Here is an 18,551-nt window from a genome sequence, read left to right as displayed (position 1 = left end):
TTTTTAGAAAAAAAACATACACATGTAAATCATAGTGCAAACTAGTGCTGACTTTTTAGATACAAAAATGTCAGACCTTTTCAATATTATGTTAGTTTTACTGTCACTGAAATGAAACCAAGGCACAAGCAAATTTTTGGCCCCTAGGCAAGGATACCCCAAGGAACTGACATTTCCATCAAGTTTGTTATACTGTTTGGAGCTACTTCACTGTAGTTTATGGAAAACAACRAAAGGAAAAATCTTAATGTAATAAACAGCTTAAATAAAGAGCAATTTCTGAAAGTTTTGTTAATAGAGTGCTTTCGGTTTCTGTCTTTTTTTTTATATATGGAAGTGCTCATTATATATCAGTTTATGATTCGCATAKATTTCTTTTGTTTATATTTGATAATCAAAGCTTGAGAAATTGCACTCATTGCACTTCAGTCCTTTGAAACATCATGGGCTAGGCTAGCTTAAAATAAAGCAAGTGCTGGAAAGGCAACAGCTATGATTATATATGCTACGTAACACTAATACTTTAATAACTATTCTTGCTGCTAGAAAGCAGATGTTATATGACTTGCGTAAATTAAGGAGGAACAGTGTTGTAAATTATTTTTTAAGTAATTCTGCACACTTCAATCATTCTTGCTACCTTTGTTCTTGCAGAAAGAATGTTTTGTGAGCAAGCGCTGTTCCTCAGAATGGTAAATGGCTATTTACTGTCTCTGAACAGTGAAGATTCAAAATACTAATTCTTTATAAAGAATAGAGCTGGATAGGAAACCAAAAGTCAAATGCTGCCTTGGCATTCAACAGACAATTACGAATTCTGTCACTTAAAAATTATATGGTACAAGAGGTAAACAATCAAAACATTCCCTGGAGAGAATGACAGTTCTTCTGTTATACTACAGAAATCTTTGTTTAATGAGAACAATTTTATACTCAAACACTGGGAGTTCTGTACTTAAAAATTTAAGATTGTATATGTTTTTAGAGCTACAGTGATCATAAAAAAAAAAAAAAGGTAATTTTTTTTTTAAAAAAGTGCCCATTAGATATTTAAAATTGAAAACAATGATGCTTACACATTCTGGGAAACATCAAATGAATGGATAAACATAAAAAGAAAAGTTATCAGGATCTTCAACATTATGAAGTGGTTTTAGATTTATAATCACAATGATTTGACTATGTTGTGGCTATAACAAAGAAATATATATATTTTTAAATATATAAACACACACATCCTATGATTTTTTTTTTTTTTTTTTAAAGTATTGAAGGTCTAGAATTGCTCTTGTATGAACAGAAGTTGAAGGACGTCCCTATGTTTGTCTGGAAGCTGGGGAGAATTTGTGACTTACCTGCTGCAGTGCTCCTCTGTTAGCATGCAGGCAGTGATGTCCACTTACATGTCCTGGAGGATGCAGTGATAACCCAGGTGCTGCATGACCCCATCTAGGTTGGTCTGTTGAATGTTTATTAACYGATCATGGTAAAACATTTAGAGACAGATCAGTAGTTTTGAAGTGTCTGAGTAGAACACAAGATGGAAGTAATGATTCTGTAGTAGACTTAAAATATAATGATGCCGGTGCAGCATCCAGTGCTATTGCAGTATTATTTTATTGCTCGCCATTGGTTTGTGTTAGAGGTGCTATAAAAATACAATGCCTCTCCTACAGAAAAATGATTTTCTGACCCCATTTTGAATCAGTGAAAATTGTCTCCCAAATTTCCTACAAAACAAAAATTAAAGAAATCTTATTTTGAAAAACATAAGTGTTTTAGTTTTTATTTTTTTATAATTGCACTTTGTAGTAGTACCCCAGTTAGCATTCACCACATCTTCTTGAGACACATCACAGCATGACAGTGTGCAATTTCAAATTGCAGCAGTCATTGAATTCTAACCGAAATATCCAATTTTCTAAATCCATCTGCTTAATAAATAACAGTGTGTGACACATCCAACAAAAGAAGAAGATAAGCACCTGGTAGGCAATCTAAAGAGCAGTTCTGTCAGCATGTTGTTTTAGGGTGTTAATGTGCAACACAGCAGTGGTGCTAAGAGCTGGGACTGAAGTTGAGCATTTACACTTTCTATTTGCACTCCCTTAGTAGTGATAGAGTCAAGCTCTACCTGGTGGTTGTCCTCCTTTCTGCTACGGAATGCTGCACCATTTGCTGCATTGGATCCAAGCTTCAGTGGCATTTCCACATTCCCACCTACCTTGCATCCAGGTGATAGTATAATAAAGGTTTAAATCTCTTTGGACTGAGGATAAAAAAAATTTAGATTCAACATCAGATGCTTTCCAATAATATTCTTAAGTTTTACTAGTCACCCCCAGTGATGCTGGATTTAATTCAGTTGCTTTCTCATCTGCTTCTAGCAGCTGCTATCACTGCACGTTATGTTTAGGTTTTTAAGAGTAAAGTGATCATTTGCATCAAAGAAAAATCTTATCAACTACCTACGTTCGAAGAAAACCCAAACTTCATGGAGATAAGGTACTATAAAGAGAACAAACTGCAGCATATCTGGAAATTTTAGATGAATAGCTAAAATTCTCAGATTCCCTCAACACAGCATATCTTGGCAGAAGCTGATATATCCAGGGCAGTCTGGCTGATGGGTAGCTTTACTTTCAGACAAATCTGAAATTTCAGGTGTGAAACCTGTTTCTGTGATTTCCTTTATCAGTGTGTGGTAAAGCATGGAAAGGAAAGAAATGTTGGGTAGAAAAATAATGAGAGCAGCAGTCTGTTATTATACATACATACATACATATATGTATAAAAATTGATACTCTGTGTGTGTGTATATCTATATCTATATCTATATCTATATCTATATCTATATCTATATCTATATCTATNTATATCTATATCTATATCTATATCTATATCTATATCTATATCTATATCTATATCTATCTATGTCTCCACTGAACTTTCTCTTCCAAATTGTTAGTATTGATTTTGGTCAAATGGATAGATGGGCTGGGTAGATGAGAGGAGAGCAGTATATCGGGAGAGAGTGGTGAATGTCATCTCTCTCTCCTTCAAGGTTTTTTGACACTGTCCATTACAATATACTCTTGGGCAAGCTCCAGAAGCATGAGTTAGATAAATGGACGGTGAGGTCAATTGTGATCTCGTAGGATGGCAGAGCTCAGAGGGTGGTGATCAGTGGCACAGAGTCTGGTTGGAGGCCTGTAGCTAGCTAGCAATGTCAGTCCTTGGTCCAGTCCTGTTTAATTAATTCATCAACGACCTCGATGAAGGGACAGAGTGCCCCTCAGCAAGTTTGCTGATGATACGAAACTGGGAAGAATAGCAGGTAGCCCTGAGGGCTGTTCTACCATGCAGAGAGACCTGGATGTAGGAATGTACTTAGAAGAAACTATGAGTGGGCACCCTGAACCAGCCATACAAGAAGGTTAACAGAGCACGTAGCTCCTTTAATAAAGCATGTTTAAAAAAGGCAAGACACTAGTACAGATTGGGGACTGACCTTCTGGAGAGCAGCCCCACAGAGAGGGACCCGGGCATCATGGTGGACGACAGGTTGRCCATGAAGCAGCAGTGCCCTCGTGGCCAAGAAGGCCAATGGGATCCTGGGGTGCRTTAAGAAGAGCGTCTCCAGCAGGTCGAGGAAGGTGACCGTCCCCTTCTGTTTAGCCCTTGTGAGATCACATCTGGAGTACTGYGTSCAGTTCTGGGCTCCCCAGKACAAGAGGGATGTGGAGCTGCTGGAGAGAGTCCAGTGCAGGGCTACCAGGATGATCAGGGATCTGGTCACCTACCCTATGTGGAAGTGCTGAGAGAGCTGGGCCTGTTCAGCCTAGAGAAGAGAAGGCTGAGGGGGGATCTGATCAGTGTATATAAATACCACAAGGGAGGGAATGAAGAAGATGGGGCCTGCCTCTTTTTACYGGTGGCCACTGATAGGACTAGAGGGAATAACCACAAAGCGAAGCACCAAATGTTCCACAGGAACTTAAGGAAAAGCTTGTTGACAGTGAACGTGACAGAGGACTGGAACAATTGTCAAGAGAGTTGTGGAATCTCTTTCTCTGGAGATCTTCAAAACCTGCTAGTACGCAACCCTGTGCCACATGCTCTAGGTAACCCTGAGTGTACAGCAGGGTTGGACTAGAAGATCTTCAAAGGTCCCTTCCAACCTTMATGATTTTATGATTGTAGGAAATAAAATCTTACAGATTTTCATATCTAAAACACCTGTACCTTAGTGCTGTAACATTCAGTGTCCTTGAAGCTGTTAGTGAATGTTACCTGATGGAACAGGTCCTGAAATTGGACTAAAGAATTTATTTCCTTTGAATTTGAATTTCAATTTTAGAAAAAAAAAWTAAAAAGACTTTTTTCTCTCATTTATTTATCTTGTTTAACATCTGATGTCAGCCTGTTACCTTTAAATGGCAAAAGAATGTTAATGTATTAATGTATTTCATTCTCGGAAGTGTATTTTCACCTTCCATAGTCTCTCTTAATCAACCAGAAAACTTTGCTTTGTATTAAACAATTTAAAAAAAAAATCTGCCTTTTACTAACCTTTGGATTTTAAACAGCTTCATAAATTTTTCCACCCTAAATTCTTGAAACTTAATTAATATTAACTATTTAATTGATACAACAATTCACATGTTTGACTACTTTAGTACATGGTGGATGTTAGCTTGAATTCCTCTCGGGTACACAGCAAATAAAAAATACTCCCATTTTTTTCCTGGAATACTTTTTCTGGAATAYTATGTCATTCATCTTTTAAATGATTCAAACTGAGTATGTAAGAGAAAGGTTTCAGGAATATGYTTTTTAATGATATTTAAAGACAGATTGTGCTTTTAGACTGAAAATTGCCACGTAAGGAAGAATTTCTGCAGTAATTCCAAAGGCCCAACATAATTGAAAATAGATGTCATTCATCTATTTTAGTGTATAAAATGTTTATAATACTTTAAACAAAAAAAGGATGAATAATGAAAGAAGAATTCTTACATGGAGGAACAAGGACAGTTTTTTTCAAGCTAGTTTTATCTTACACATAGTCTTAGATGAAAAGTTGAATTATTAAAAAAATAATTTGGAATGTACATGATGAAGATATGATGACATTATTATCTAAACTATTTCTTTTTTAATTTGTGGAGCTAGCCTTGTAGAAAAAAAAAAAAAAACATTTGAAGAAAGCCAGAATGAAGGAATCAGGCACTTATTGATGCAGTAAATATTTGCAAAGAGAATCTATTCATAAAGAATGTACATTTCCTAGCAAGAGATCAGATAACTAAATGGAATATCTTTATATGTGCTTTTTTTTTTCCACCCAAACAATAAATCCTCAAATCTTAATTCTTCATTCAAGGTGATCCAGTTTTTTTGTTTCTTCCGTTCTTAACTTGCAATAGCTAATGCTATTAGCTTTTCTCAACTTCTTAGCTTTGCAATAGCAATGCAAATCTCAACTTGGCTCGTCTAAATTGGTGCCTAGCTAAGTCTTCCACATAAGAAGTTCACACACTTGCCTTTTGTGGTAGTAATCTTCCTCTCTTCTAGAGATTCGTCTTTCAACAACAATTTCTTCTGGTTCTTACACTTCTCGTAAATGAAAGAAATAAGTTTGGATTCAAGGAGTCTTCATCTGTCATGATTATGGCACTAATCTCAGATAGTTTGCCTTGGGCAAACTAAAGTGGACCAGTGGACCTGCTGTACATAAAAGTGCAGCAGGTCTTTCCAGAAACTTTCCAGAAGCGCAATGTAGATGAGGAAGAAGAGAAGGATGCAATCGTAAAACATGACATGCGAGAGAGCTAAAGGTTTATGAAATTAGTTCAATAATATCCTGAGTGGCTGAGAGGTATGACTGCTGTTCAGAAATACTTCTCAACTCTGAAATTAGTTTTATACAGACCTCAAGATCCATGGATCATGATGCTACTAATTTATTCCATATAGGTAACTTCGTCAGGAATTGTCTTTCATTAACTTGCAAGGGACTATGTAATGATGATGTAGTTCCACACAAAATAGACAAAAAAAGAATAGTAAATGTGATGTAAGTTATTGTCAAAACAAGGGAAAGCTCAGAATGCTTTCAGGTTACTACTAGTTTCAGATCCTACTGACCTTCTATCTAGATATATCACAAAAGAACAGTTTGAAAGTGTTTTGAAAAAAACGTCATGCCATCAGGTATATCCGGAGTTATTTTTATGCAAATAAAGCATAAATCTATAGGTTTTCAATAACAGTTAAAATGAGTTACTAAACTTTTAATGAGTTTAAAATTAAAATCCTCAAGCCAGCAGTCTTTTCTGTCAGAGTTTGTCAGAGTGGCTATCTTTAATAAATCTGGATCAGCCTATTTAGAATATCAAGGTCAAGAACTGGCATAATTCCAGAGCTTCAGTAATGTTGCTTCTCATTTACTCCTGTGCTGGACTTTGATTCTGCAAAGCACTTACATATGTGCTGAAAGCCCTGACTGAGCAAAGAAATCCTTTACTTAACTGTAAGCAAAGTTAGGTTGGGCCTCAGTGGAATTGCTTGTTTTTCTAAAGTTCAATTTAAGACCATTGCTGGACTACAGCCTAATTGAACAGAATAGGGGATTCTGCTCTATCCCCTATAATCTTCTCCATAACATTCACAATCTCTTTTCTCTAAACTATCTAACTTGATACTGTTTGTCTTGTCTTAGAGATAAACCAAATATAATCCATGGAATATTATAAATGTCCTTGGGCATCAGCAAGTTGAGGAAAAGGGGGGAGATCCTCTAGCACTGTAAGACATACTCTTTCTGTTGTAYGAAGCAGGAAAAATGTGTTACGTTCTTTTGTGAATCACTGCATAAATTTGCAGTTAATTGCTAAGTAAGAAAATTATTACTTTTTGCAAAAATAATTGAATTCAGAAATACTACTCCATAATTAGGGGATTATAGGCTCTTTCTCAAGAAAGCTTATTGTGAATTTAATTAGAAGAAAGAAAAGTTGTATTCCACATTAATTTTTTTAAAAATAGAAATATCTTGACAATTCTGATTCAACTAACTTATAACTAAGAATGGAACAAGTGGTGAAAGCAGTGAAAGTGACTGACTCTTCTTAGCAAGGGTGACAGTTCACTGGCCTTTGTTACATGAGTGATTTCTGGAAAATATATTTGAACTGGAAACTACTTTCTGAGGCTAGATCTGAAATGTCTTCTAACCAGCCTAGTAGATACATTATACAGTCCTTTTCCTAAACAATAAAGTTCTAACTTTTAAAAAGTATCACTTGGCCCCTTTTGCTCTTACTGAAATGCCATTCCAGAGCTTCACTGTACTTATAGTTTGCAGGTGAAATTTAATTTGGTATGGATAAAATTCTATGTGTTGGTGTTTCCTTGTATTTAAAGAGTGTTTTCCCTCATTAGTGTTCACCTTTCTACTGCCAATTATAGTTTATTTCTCCAGTTATATCCCACATCACATTTTTTCTCCATGCTAAGCTGATCTTATTCTTTCACTGTATTTGCATCACTCCTCCACTCACCAGCAAGTGCAGCTCTAAGTATGGCACACTCAACTCTCATCTTGTATTGGTACAACTGAGCTAATAAAGTGCAACCACTGTTAATGTATTTCTTTTTTTTTTTCTTGTACTTTTTTCTGTTGACATTCTAAACTTTCAGCTGCATGTGGCCATTTGGAGTTTTTATGCAGATTACACTCCAGATTTCCTACTTGTACAGGCAGCAATACTCATCTTGAAAGCCGCATAAAGCTGTTATTCTTCAGAAAGTCAAGTTTAGAAGTCTTTTATTATAAGATAGAATAACTAGGGAAGAAACATCTGAATAGTCTTTTCTGAATTCCCACATAAATTTCTTTCCCAAATGTGGAGAGAGCATTGAACTTCCTGCAGAAGTAGTCTACACTAGGGTTTTGAGTAAGTTACTGGAGATAAATGTGACCCCAGAGATTTAGAGCTGTGCTAGACACTTTCATAAGAGGAGTCTGAATTGTGACAATGTGAATAGACCCTTGCTTAGCTGAGAATTTTTGTTGTCCGGGATTCCAATCCCATAGTTTAAGCAATATAGAATTGGAAATTCTTTCAGATAAGGCTACACAATTTACAAGGGTCATCCTACACACTGACAAACAATACTGAAACATATTCACACTTCTCTTTCTTCCCTTTCTTTGATATCTCTCTTGCCTCTCACAATTTGGTCATTTTTTGTCGTGTTGTATTAAAAGTGCTTTATTGATTCTACTGATTCTTTTATTTATTTATTTATTTTTCCTAGTAACAGATAAATGCCCAATTTAGTCCTTTGGTCGTTTCATGCCCTCCTTTGCCCTTTCCATTCCAATTCTTTTCCTGCCGTGCTAACTTGCGCTAAAAAACACCAGTTTGGAAGAGTCAGTGTGGAAGAACTTGCCAATCGCTCAGATCTTCAGTTTGACCTTTTTAACACAACTTATACTCTTAAGAAGACAAAGTTTTTCCAAGAATTGCACACTTAGGAAAGTTTAGTCAATGCTGATAATTTATGCTGCTTCCATAAGTAAGCTGTTGCATTTTGCACTGTAGTCTTTAAGAGTTTCTGTAAACTATGCTTGCTAAACAGTAAGTACTGTAGTTTTGTGCTGTACTCATTTCAAATTTTTCATTAACTGGGACTGACATGTTCTCGATGAGCCCCGGGWCACTTGGATACTGCAGATTACTTGGCACCGACCTTTCTGTCTTGGCACTGAATTAATGTGCCCTGGCACAATGTTAGCATGCRTGATGTCACATTGGGTGCAAACTACCAGGGACGTAAAAGAATGTCTTAAAATATTGCTGTGCAATCCAAACCAGCTCTCCCGTGCTACCTGGGAAGTTGATAAATGTTGATATGAAGCACTTCGTGCCCAGATTCTAGTTATTTCATAGCTTGTTCCAAAACTCAGTTAATAATTTCGCTATAACTCTGAGCTCTGGTCTCTCCTTGAAGGATATCACTTTTTCATTAGTGAATATCACAAGGGATTGTTTTTAATTTGTTGTGTTTTATTACAATTGTTCTGCAACTTTTTTTTCTGGAACATCTCTGTTCAATAGCTTTTATTCATGAACTGGAGGCATTAATAATCTTTCATCTCATTTTTGTGAATAAAATGCCAAATACAGGAACTTGGCATATAAGCATAACAGCATTATGCATATAACATTAGTGAGACTGGTTCTGAAGTGTTGTATAAAAACATGGATTTTCAAAAAGGTAGATGAAATATCTTCAACATCTTTGGCAGTCTTGCTTTGGAGAGAAGAATTAAGAATTAAACATTTTTCTTCTTCAGYCTAGTTCAGTAAAAGAGGAAAAGGTAAATTGATAACCATTATATGAAGCTGAACAGAAAAGGGATTTTTGAAGGCAGATTTGTTTCAATGTGATATTAAAATGCATGATTATAACGGTGTCCATTCCATCATTCCATAATGGTTTTAGTCCTGTTTGGCCTGAAAATAAAGTGCATTCACAAAGGAAAAAAAAAAAAGGATTATTAATTAAGATTAAATATCTTAATTAATATATTTAGCTTGACAGATTGTATATATTTGCCTTCTTTCCAAGTTTGAAAGTAGCAATCTTTCTAAAAAGAATTACTCAAACAGAACTGAATGGCTAAGTACAGAAATAATTGGCTGAAGATGAAATGCCAGCCTCAGTGAATATAACGACTCATTTTAACCTCTAAAATCTATGTTTGATATGTTTTTAACCACTGTATTTACCTTCAGACCTGGTCTCGACTTCTAGTGTAATCAAAGAAAGGCTCATAAATTCAGTTGGAGGTGGACTGGACCTCAAACCTTTTAAAAGGTACAAGATGCTGCTTGTAAATTTACTCTAAATATGTGGGCTGATTCTGTAGCAAGTATGAACTTGGCAAAGGCAGGTCTTGCAAACAATTTAAAAAAATGAATATTTCTGAGACTTCTCTCAAATTGTCACGGAATGCACTCCAGCTGTATTTATTACACACACTTATAAATGTGCTATGTGCTTGCATTCTTTTAAGATGAATGATATTGCCGTGTGCTGGGGTTGTTATGCTCTTTTTCTTGTTTAAATGAGGAATGTGTAGGAGGTTATTTGAGGATAAAATACTGTACGACCTACTCTTATACTGCGGAACTTAACACTTGTATCATGAAGCTGAACTCTGGCCGAATAGTTTGGTTTAGGAAAGAGTTTCAGCTGAAGCAAAACACATCCTGTTAATGCCATAGATATACTCAATGTCTTGTTGCTGGTTTTGCTATGTCTATGAGAATCAAGGGTTGTATCCCCACCTGCTGTCTGACTTTCCAGTTTAAGTCTTTGGGTATTTGATTCTCTTACAGGTTAAATAGGCCTGGTCCATGCCTAAAACTCCTAAGCACTGAGCAGGAACCATTATAGTTTAATTAAAATTAATAAAGTTGGTTGTCATCCCCAATCTGGAGAAACATTTCACCCTAGCGAAGCCTCTGAGTCAGCCAGGGAGCATACAGAAAAAGAGATCCTTTTGTAGCATGCAGTAAATGCAAAGATACAGCTTCAAAAAAAGGAAAGAAATTGTATGATATGTATGATTGTATGATATGTATGCCACAAAAGTCATATATCATCACACAGGGTATTATTTACATGGCACTGATCTTAATAGTGGCATAAATGTGATCACTATTTTGCTCTTATGTTGTAAATACATTGGAGCTACAAGTTTAAAAAAAGTAAAGACAAACAGAATGTAGGTTAATTTTAATTGGAAAGTTTCACAGAAATACAAGATGTCCATTTATTGGAAAACCTGCCTGTTTTGCTTTTTTTCCTGTGATTTCCAATATTTCTAATTCTGAAATCTGCTTTTTTCTTCTTTTTCTTCTTCTAATGGAAAACAAAAACAGACTGGCATCCCAGGTCACTATTTTCAACATAATTGTTTCCCTTTATTAGATAACTTTTCCAGCCACTTGGCAGCCTCTCCTGATTTTTCTGTGACCCTTCTATCCTGCCCTCCTGGCTGCACATTGGCTCAGTTGGAGTTTGCTCCCTTTTCTGAACCTGCTGAACTGTAGTGGTCAGGCAACTTTCTTGGGATGTGAACGCAACGGCTTCACTTCTCTGAAAGAGGTCCAGCTTTCCCCCTGTTGAGCCAATGCTCTAGGCACGCTGGTGCCATGCAGAAACTGGCCTTTTCTGTCCTCTTTACAGAGATCACTACTAGCCTTTCCTTATTTTTTTCCTGTGAATTTAGCATTAAAGGTGCTCTGGGTAGTCTGAGAAGCTTGCTTAGATCCACTCTTTCTGGGATCTAGGCGAATTTAGGGCTGATCTATATGAGTCCATATTGCAGCAGAATAGGAGATAGCCCAGTTAGGTCTGCAGACGAGGAGGGCGCAGTGTCGTATTCATCTCATGTACAGTCATTGCAAGGAACTTAAAGCATGGTCAAAATATTCTTGGATTTCTAGATGCCCAGAGGTCTCGCTGATTTGACTCCGGATCATTCCCAGTTGCTTAAGCAAAATTCAGGCACCGGAAGTCCTTTAAGTCATCTCTGTGTTATCAACAACAGCACCTCAGCAATAAGCCTTGGGCATGTAGGTTTGGGCAGAGGAGCTGTTGGTTGGAAGTAGACTTGGAACCRTCAGGGTCATTTTGCTGATTCAGTAGACAAAATATATCAAAATAAAATGCACAGTCTTTAAGGGAGGACTGGCAGCACTGAGACTCTTCTGTACAGCTGGCAGTACAAAGCACAGTGACTGTCACAACTGGAAAATGACWTTCAGGAGACAGAAGGGATGAGCCGTTTTTTGGAGCATTGCAGTGAATGTAAGCAAACTACCAATATACCATTAAAGACATAAAATTAAAGCACTATGTCCCAAAGTGGAGGACTGTATTCTATTCTCTTTTTTTCCTCCTCACCTCAGTGATGTTTGAGAATCATAACTTTTCTAATGACTCAGTTTATAGCTAATGGAAGAAATTTAACCTTTTTTTTTGTTAATAAGAGATATAAAACACATGCTTACATATATTTATGATGGCTTAAAACAACAACAACAACAAAAACAAGAAGGATACAGAAAGCTTCCAGAAAAGCCTCATAAAGTATGTTGGCTTGATTTAGTTACTTGCAGATTCATTCTTTTCCATGGAGGAAGAACAAAGTTGTATTAATATTTGGCACTGATCTCTGCCAGCCTGTCCTTGGGATGCTAATTCAAAACTCTTAGTTGTTTCCAGGGAGAATGAAAGGGATTTTTTTTTTCTACAAAAACACATTCCTTGCTCTGTACCTAGAAATGATGTAGAAGTCAGTATTGCCTGTGGAGCGTGAGTCATATGCTCCACATGCATTGCAGTGCTTGGTAGGTGGGCAGTGAAGCACAGTGCTGGAGTGTGAGTCATGGGCTTCTTGTGAGTAGGCAGTCAAATTCTGCATAATCTGATTTTTCTAAGGCATTTCTATGGGTATTTTGAGGGATAGCATATGGCACGGGCAAATTATTTTTGGTTTTGCTTGTGCCCATTGTGGCCTCAGCTTTGGCCATGGCCCCGTGATATTTGGCATAACGTCTCATGCAAGCTTTTTTATATCATTCCATCTTTGATGTGATTGTCTAGAGAAGTTTCATCATCTGACTCTGTGTAGGCAGCTTCCATTTCTCTTTATGTTCCAACAGAAACAAGGAAGTGAATGGAAAGCGCAAGCAAGATGAATAAATAGTTTTTTTTTTTCCTCTGCTGCTACAGATGCTTTTACATCAAACAGTGATTCTGCTGCACTTTGCAGTTCAAAATATGTTTCCCTTTGCTCTGTTGTTCCAAAACTTCACCTGGGACCTGCACAGCTACAGCAGACCTGCCACTTTCCAATACCAAGTTGCTGCTACAGCACAAAAGCCCCCAGCTAAGATGCACAGAAGCCAGACCCTTGTCCTACTCCTACTTTTAGAAATACATATGGGCCTATGTACATATACACARTGCTTCATTTCTATATAGATCTAGAGAAAGATGACAGCTTGTTCCTGCCTTTCTTTGGATCCTGGCCTGTGACTCACAAAGAATATAAAAAAATAACCATTTTTCCAGTTATAAGAGAAAGAGAGGAGCCCAAGCTGGAAATCTCGGTGTTACTCCTTGCACTTGGCATTTCCCAGCACATCCTGGCTCTGCTCTCTGCTGTCCTCACTGCTACCTCCGGGAGCAGCCATGGGCAACGCACCGTAACTCTGGAGGGTGTCATATTTAAAAGCTGCTAGTAAAGTTTGTGGTGTTGTTTTCTTTTCCTTAAGCTTTCCCTTAATCTCAACCCCGATACACAGCACACGGCCCCTTCCCCCTGGCCACCCCAGCAGTCGCCCACGAAGAGCAGCTTTCCAGGAGCAGCCAAAGGAGCCGATTCCCGGAGCGCCTCTTTGTTTCCTGCCGCACCGCCGCTCCCCCACCGCTCCCCGCTCGCTTTCGGGATCACGTTTCAGCAGGGGTGGCGGCATCCCGGACAGGTTCCTCCCACAAGAGGGGGGACAAGGGGGACAAGGGGGACACGGGGCCGCGGCGGGGCCGCAGCGCGGCGAGCTCGGGCCGGGGCCGGAAGACACGGAGGGGGGCGAGGGGTGGGGAGAGGGGAGGACCGGCCCGGCCCCGCTGAAAAGGACGATCTCTCCGCTGCCCCCCCCGCCAAAGCGCCGCTCGCGGGGCGGGGGCGGCCGCAGAGCCCCCCGCGAGCCGCCCGTGTCCCGCGTCCCGCACCATGGCCCTATCCTGGAGGAGCTGGCTGGGCAACGAGGGCAGCAAGCACCTCTTCCTGGTAGGATGCTGCCCCCGGGCTTCCTCCGAGCTGCCGCCCCCGGGGTGGCCGATGTCGCTCCCCGACGGGCGCCGTGGCCCCGATGTCCCCGCGGCTCCGGGCACACGTGTGAGCGGCGCCCCTGACCGCGCCGGGGCTGCCCCGCGCTAACCCCCTTTCCCAAAGTTGCTTTGGGAGGGGGACAGGACAGCCCTTCCTGGGGGTCGTAGCCTTCCTGCCTTTTCTCTTTGTCTCGTMGCTGCTCGCTTTTCCTCGCTGAGTGTCCCATTACAACGTGTAGCTGAGGGTTTGGAGGAGCTATGCAGGCAACAGCCTGTGTGAGCTTTGTGAGCAAAGGTAAAGGTTGGGGAAGGTCACTGAAAGCTGGAATTTCTCACCTATGGTCCTTTACTTTTGGTCCTTTCAAATATTTTTGTGAAATGTTCGCTTTCCCATTTCATTTCAAAATCTTTATGGAACTACATGCATTTTATGATGGGAATGAATATTGAAAAGTTTGCACATGTAACTTGCACTTACAGCCTCTTGTTTCTTGTCTTTTCAACTTTAGTTTTTCTGGCTCTCCCTCAATGTATGGTTCTTCTGGAAAACCTTCCTGCTCTATTACCGTGGGCAGCAGTACTACTATTTGCATCAGATGTTAGGGGTGAGTGACACAGATTTTGCTTTTTAGTGCGGGGGAGAAGGGAAGGCATAAACTGTAATCCCTCATGAAAGATAACGTAGACTCTCTATTAACTCTGCGAGGTGGGGAAGAATCAATTAGGAAATGACTGATCTGTGGTTGACAGTTATTTAAGAGACATATGTAAAGACAGCTCTACCTACCCCTCCTGTCTCCCCCTACTATGAGCTGTGGGCAGGCTCACAGGAACAACAACACTGGAGCTCTACTTGTCATCAAAACTTYAGCCAAGCTTATGGGTCCTTTTGGGCAAATTCTTCCTAATCCAGTTATTATGATACATATATGCTGAAGGAACTCTGTTGCTAAGCCTTAGATCTTTTCAGTCTTTCATTGTCAACATCAGAGATCCAATGTTTTGTTTAAATGATTATAATCTATGAAATTTTAATTTTGCTTTCTGAAAACCAAGTCTCAGAATCTGAATTTAATGGAGACTTAACCATTATGTTTTAGCGACATCTCCTGTCACTACCAAAGAAACCCAGAAGATAATTTTTGTGGGTGGTATGTAGGTCTGCTCCTTGAGATTATCCCTGGATGATAATTATCTAGTTGCAATTGTTTGAAATTACATCCATCCAAAGGGGTAGATTAAGAGTTAAAAAAAAAAAAATGAAAAGTGCTCTACGGTTGCTCAGAATTTTAGAATCTAGGAAAAAGTGCATGAGTAGCATGACACTTTTTATCAATGTGCCATAATTGGGAATGGATTTCAGTGACAAATTGACACAGGACTAAAATATAGACTGTGTGCATCCTAACTCTCTACAGATGATTTGGGTTTTAGCTTGAAATATCTAGGATATGTATTTTTTTCCACCTGATTCATATCATTACTGTACTTAGACAGTTCCATAAGTTTTCATGGGCTTATCTTCTTTTTTTTTCTTATGGCTTAGTTGGATATGTTCAAGAAATGATTCTTAGTTAGTAGTGAAAAAAAAAAAAAAAAAAAAGGCATAAATGAATACTGAATACTTTTAAGTACTTTATGATGACTTTTAGGTAGAAAAAAATATGAAAACATGTTTAATTTTACCATCTGCAGTTGTTTTGCAGCATAGTGCATCCATTTGAGAAGTGTTTTTTGCCCCTGGCAGAACAAGTGGGTTGCTTATAAAAGCAAATGTTCTTGGGTCAACACTTTGGGCCACATTGTCAGCTGGTATCAATCAGCAAAGTTCCACTCGATTCACAAGTCATTCACCTTGTACCAGCCTTTTGGGGCATCTTCTTATATTTCAGAATGAAAGAAACATGTAAATTCAGACTGACCTAATACAGTCAGACTTGCAGGTTCAGAACGTGACAGATGATTCAAGCAACAACCTTGCTGTCTTGACTAGGAGATAAGAACCAGGGGGTTATGCACTTGAATACATCTAACACAGTATCTGCAATTGTGGAAATACACCAAAGGAATTTAAAGACTCTAAAAGGAGAAGGAAAATGAGCAGCTAAGTCTAAAATATACTTTCAGTCAGAGTTCTGAAACTAGTTTAAAAGCCTTAGAAACATTAAAAATGACAAAGGATTCTCGCAATTTACTTTTTGCAGTTTGTTTAAATGTATATGGTAAATTTTGAAGTTAGCTTCCTCCCTTTTCCTGGATGTATTTGGATATGTATATAGTTTATACAAATTGTTTTGCAAGGGATGGAATACTGAACCTGATTTTAGTATCCTCAGGAAACAATAAGCACAGCTGTACTACAGCTGCTATTACATTCCATGAGGGTATATTTGTTGCTTTTCTTCTCTGCATTGCTTGGTAGCCATTGACCATTTCATGGCCCATCTTTGTAAAATACTCCTTTTTAGAACATGAATGACATGCATTGTCTCTATGTACCATTTCATCATGTTTAAAATTGTTGATATTTACGTAAAAATTCTTCATTTATAATTCAACAATTGGGGTCTCGGTCCTCAGAAGGTGTTGTTTTTTTTTTTTTTTTTTTTTTTTTTTTTAACGAAGACTTTCCTAAGAATGTGCTGATTTTCCAGGCAGTCAACAATTAAGGGCAAAGTTAATGGCATTTTTTTGTAAGTTTTTGTTTAACAAACAACCCCCAAACTCTTAGTTTTAGGTAAGATGTACTGAGGAGTTTTTGCGATGGACTGAGGAGTTTTTGCTTTGTGTATGCTGTGATAAAGCCATGGAGGCACTCGACAGGAGTCAAAGACACTGAAGTATTAGGAGTTTTTAGGCATATTGTACAGCTTGAAATTTAGTGCGTAAACTTTTCTTATGTCAACCATCATTACTCTGTTCAGTTTGAGATCTACTGAGAAAATTTGAGTGCTACTGAGGAGACCAAGAACTTTTTTGGGGGTGTGAAATCTGCATCCATGTAGGTTTTCAAGAACCAACTGGGTAAATTTCTGAACAACCTCCTCTGAATTCAGTTTTGAACCTGCGTGAAGCAGAAGGTTGGACTTGTCAAGGTCCCTTACAACCTGAAAGATTCTGCTGGGTAAGATAAACCAGAACCTTGGGAGATGTAACCGCCTTCCCAATATTTTTGCTTTGAAAAAACTTGAAGTATCATCTTTAGATAAGTAATTGCTTGCAGCAGTACAACTATTRGTACTTTCACTGCCTCTAGTTCAGAAACATAATTCAAATAAAGAATCTTATTTTTTCATGAGCTAATAAGTATAAACTTTTGGCATTGTTTAGCATGAAGTAGAAGAAGCTGTGGAGGAATACAACAAACAGCCACTATTTACTCTTAAACCAATGAGGAAAGGAAAGGAATATTTTCTTCAAGTTTCTTGTTGGAGATTTTATGTCTGCTGGGTGAGAGACTTCCATACTGCCAGTTTTCTCCCTTTGCATTAGCATGGCTATTTTTTCCAACAAGGTTACATCTGACCAACATCTGACCAGTAAAATCAGTCTCTCTACTGGCCTTATTATAGGACTCAAATCTTTCTTAAAACAGCATTAAGCTGAATACCTGTCATCTGGTGCTTGAGTTCCCCAAAAACAGAAAAAGCTTTGGACTTATTTTGTCATCACATAGAAGGCATTATTTCCCTCTTCTCTCTCTAGTCTGTGCTCAGATAACTTTAATATACTTGAATGGATATTAATGGAACAGATAAGCTTCTGAGTTTCAGACAAAAGTGAAGAAAATTCATCCTCAGAGAAGTCCTTTTGAGAAAGGGCATTACAACTGAAAATGGGACTGAAAAAGAAAGTGCTTCCTGTCTTTTTTTAGCTATACAATTACCACCTCCTTATGGTGCGTTACTGTATATTAAGGTGATATCTTCCTTATTTACAGCTTGGAATATATTCCAGGTATTCCAGTAAGCTGCACTTGTCACTGTGCTAGTTTATCATGATCATAAAGATTTTTCAAATTGAAGCCAAGTTCTACTTTCATTAATCCTTGTGCAACCACACTGTATTCTGTTTTCCCCATACATCCAAATACTGAAGGGAGCTGTGTATTTTGAGCTTTTATTTTCCTTAATATTCTTAGTTATTTAATTGTATTATAATTAGTACACTTACTTAGACTATTGTTCTATCACACAGAATCACAGAATGGGTGAGGTTGGAAGGGACCTGTGGACATCATCTAGTCYAACCCCTCTACTCAGGCAGGGACACCTACAGCACGGGGCACAGGGTGGCATCCAGGCAAGTTTGGAAGATCTCTAGAGATGGAGACTCCACAACCTCTCTATAATAACTGTTTAATTGTATTGTGACTAGAGTATTTCAGATTCACTCTTTAAGGTGTTACGTGTAGCAAAAATGTTTTCTTAATCATTGTTATGCTGTTATGGAAGCTACATAAATGTGTATATATATATAATGTTCCAGATCAGGGTTTTTGTCCACAAGACTTTGTCCTGATAATCCTCTTGAATTTAGAAAGAACATCTTTTCTTGCCTTCAGTTTGCCTCACAGATTTTTTTCTATTTTTACTAAAACAACTTTTTCTTTTATTTGTTTTTCCTCTCTT

The 18,551-nt window shown here is 38.2% G+C and overlaps 1 protein-coding gene across 2 annotated transcripts in view; it reads left to right on the top strand.

The window, feature by feature from the left end:
- The first annotated feature begins 13,822 nt into the window (after positions 1-13,822).
- Positions 13,823-18,551, top strand: part of NOX4 (NADPH oxidase 4) — a 95,252-nt gene continuing 90,523 nt past the window's right edge. For both annotated transcript variants that reach the window (XM_026044178.1, XM_026044177.1), the window contains exons 1-2: positions 13,823-13,879; positions 14,430-14,525. In XM_026044178.1, the coding sequence (XP_025899963.1) occupies positions 13,823-13,879; positions 14,430-14,525 (153 nt within the window). The remainder of the gene's footprint in view (positions 13,880-14,429; positions 14,526-18,551) is intronic.

Source organism: Nothoprocta perdicaria, unplaced genomic scaffold, assembly GCF_003342845.1.
Source record: "Nothoprocta perdicaria isolate Ctin4 unplaced genomic scaffold, notPer1 scaffold_352, whole genome shotgun sequence".
In the NCBI taxonomy this organism is placed as follows: Eukaryota; Metazoa; Chordata; class Aves; order Tinamiformes; family Tinamidae; genus Nothoprocta; species Nothoprocta perdicaria.
This window is presented reverse-complemented; position numbering and strand designations above follow the sequence as displayed.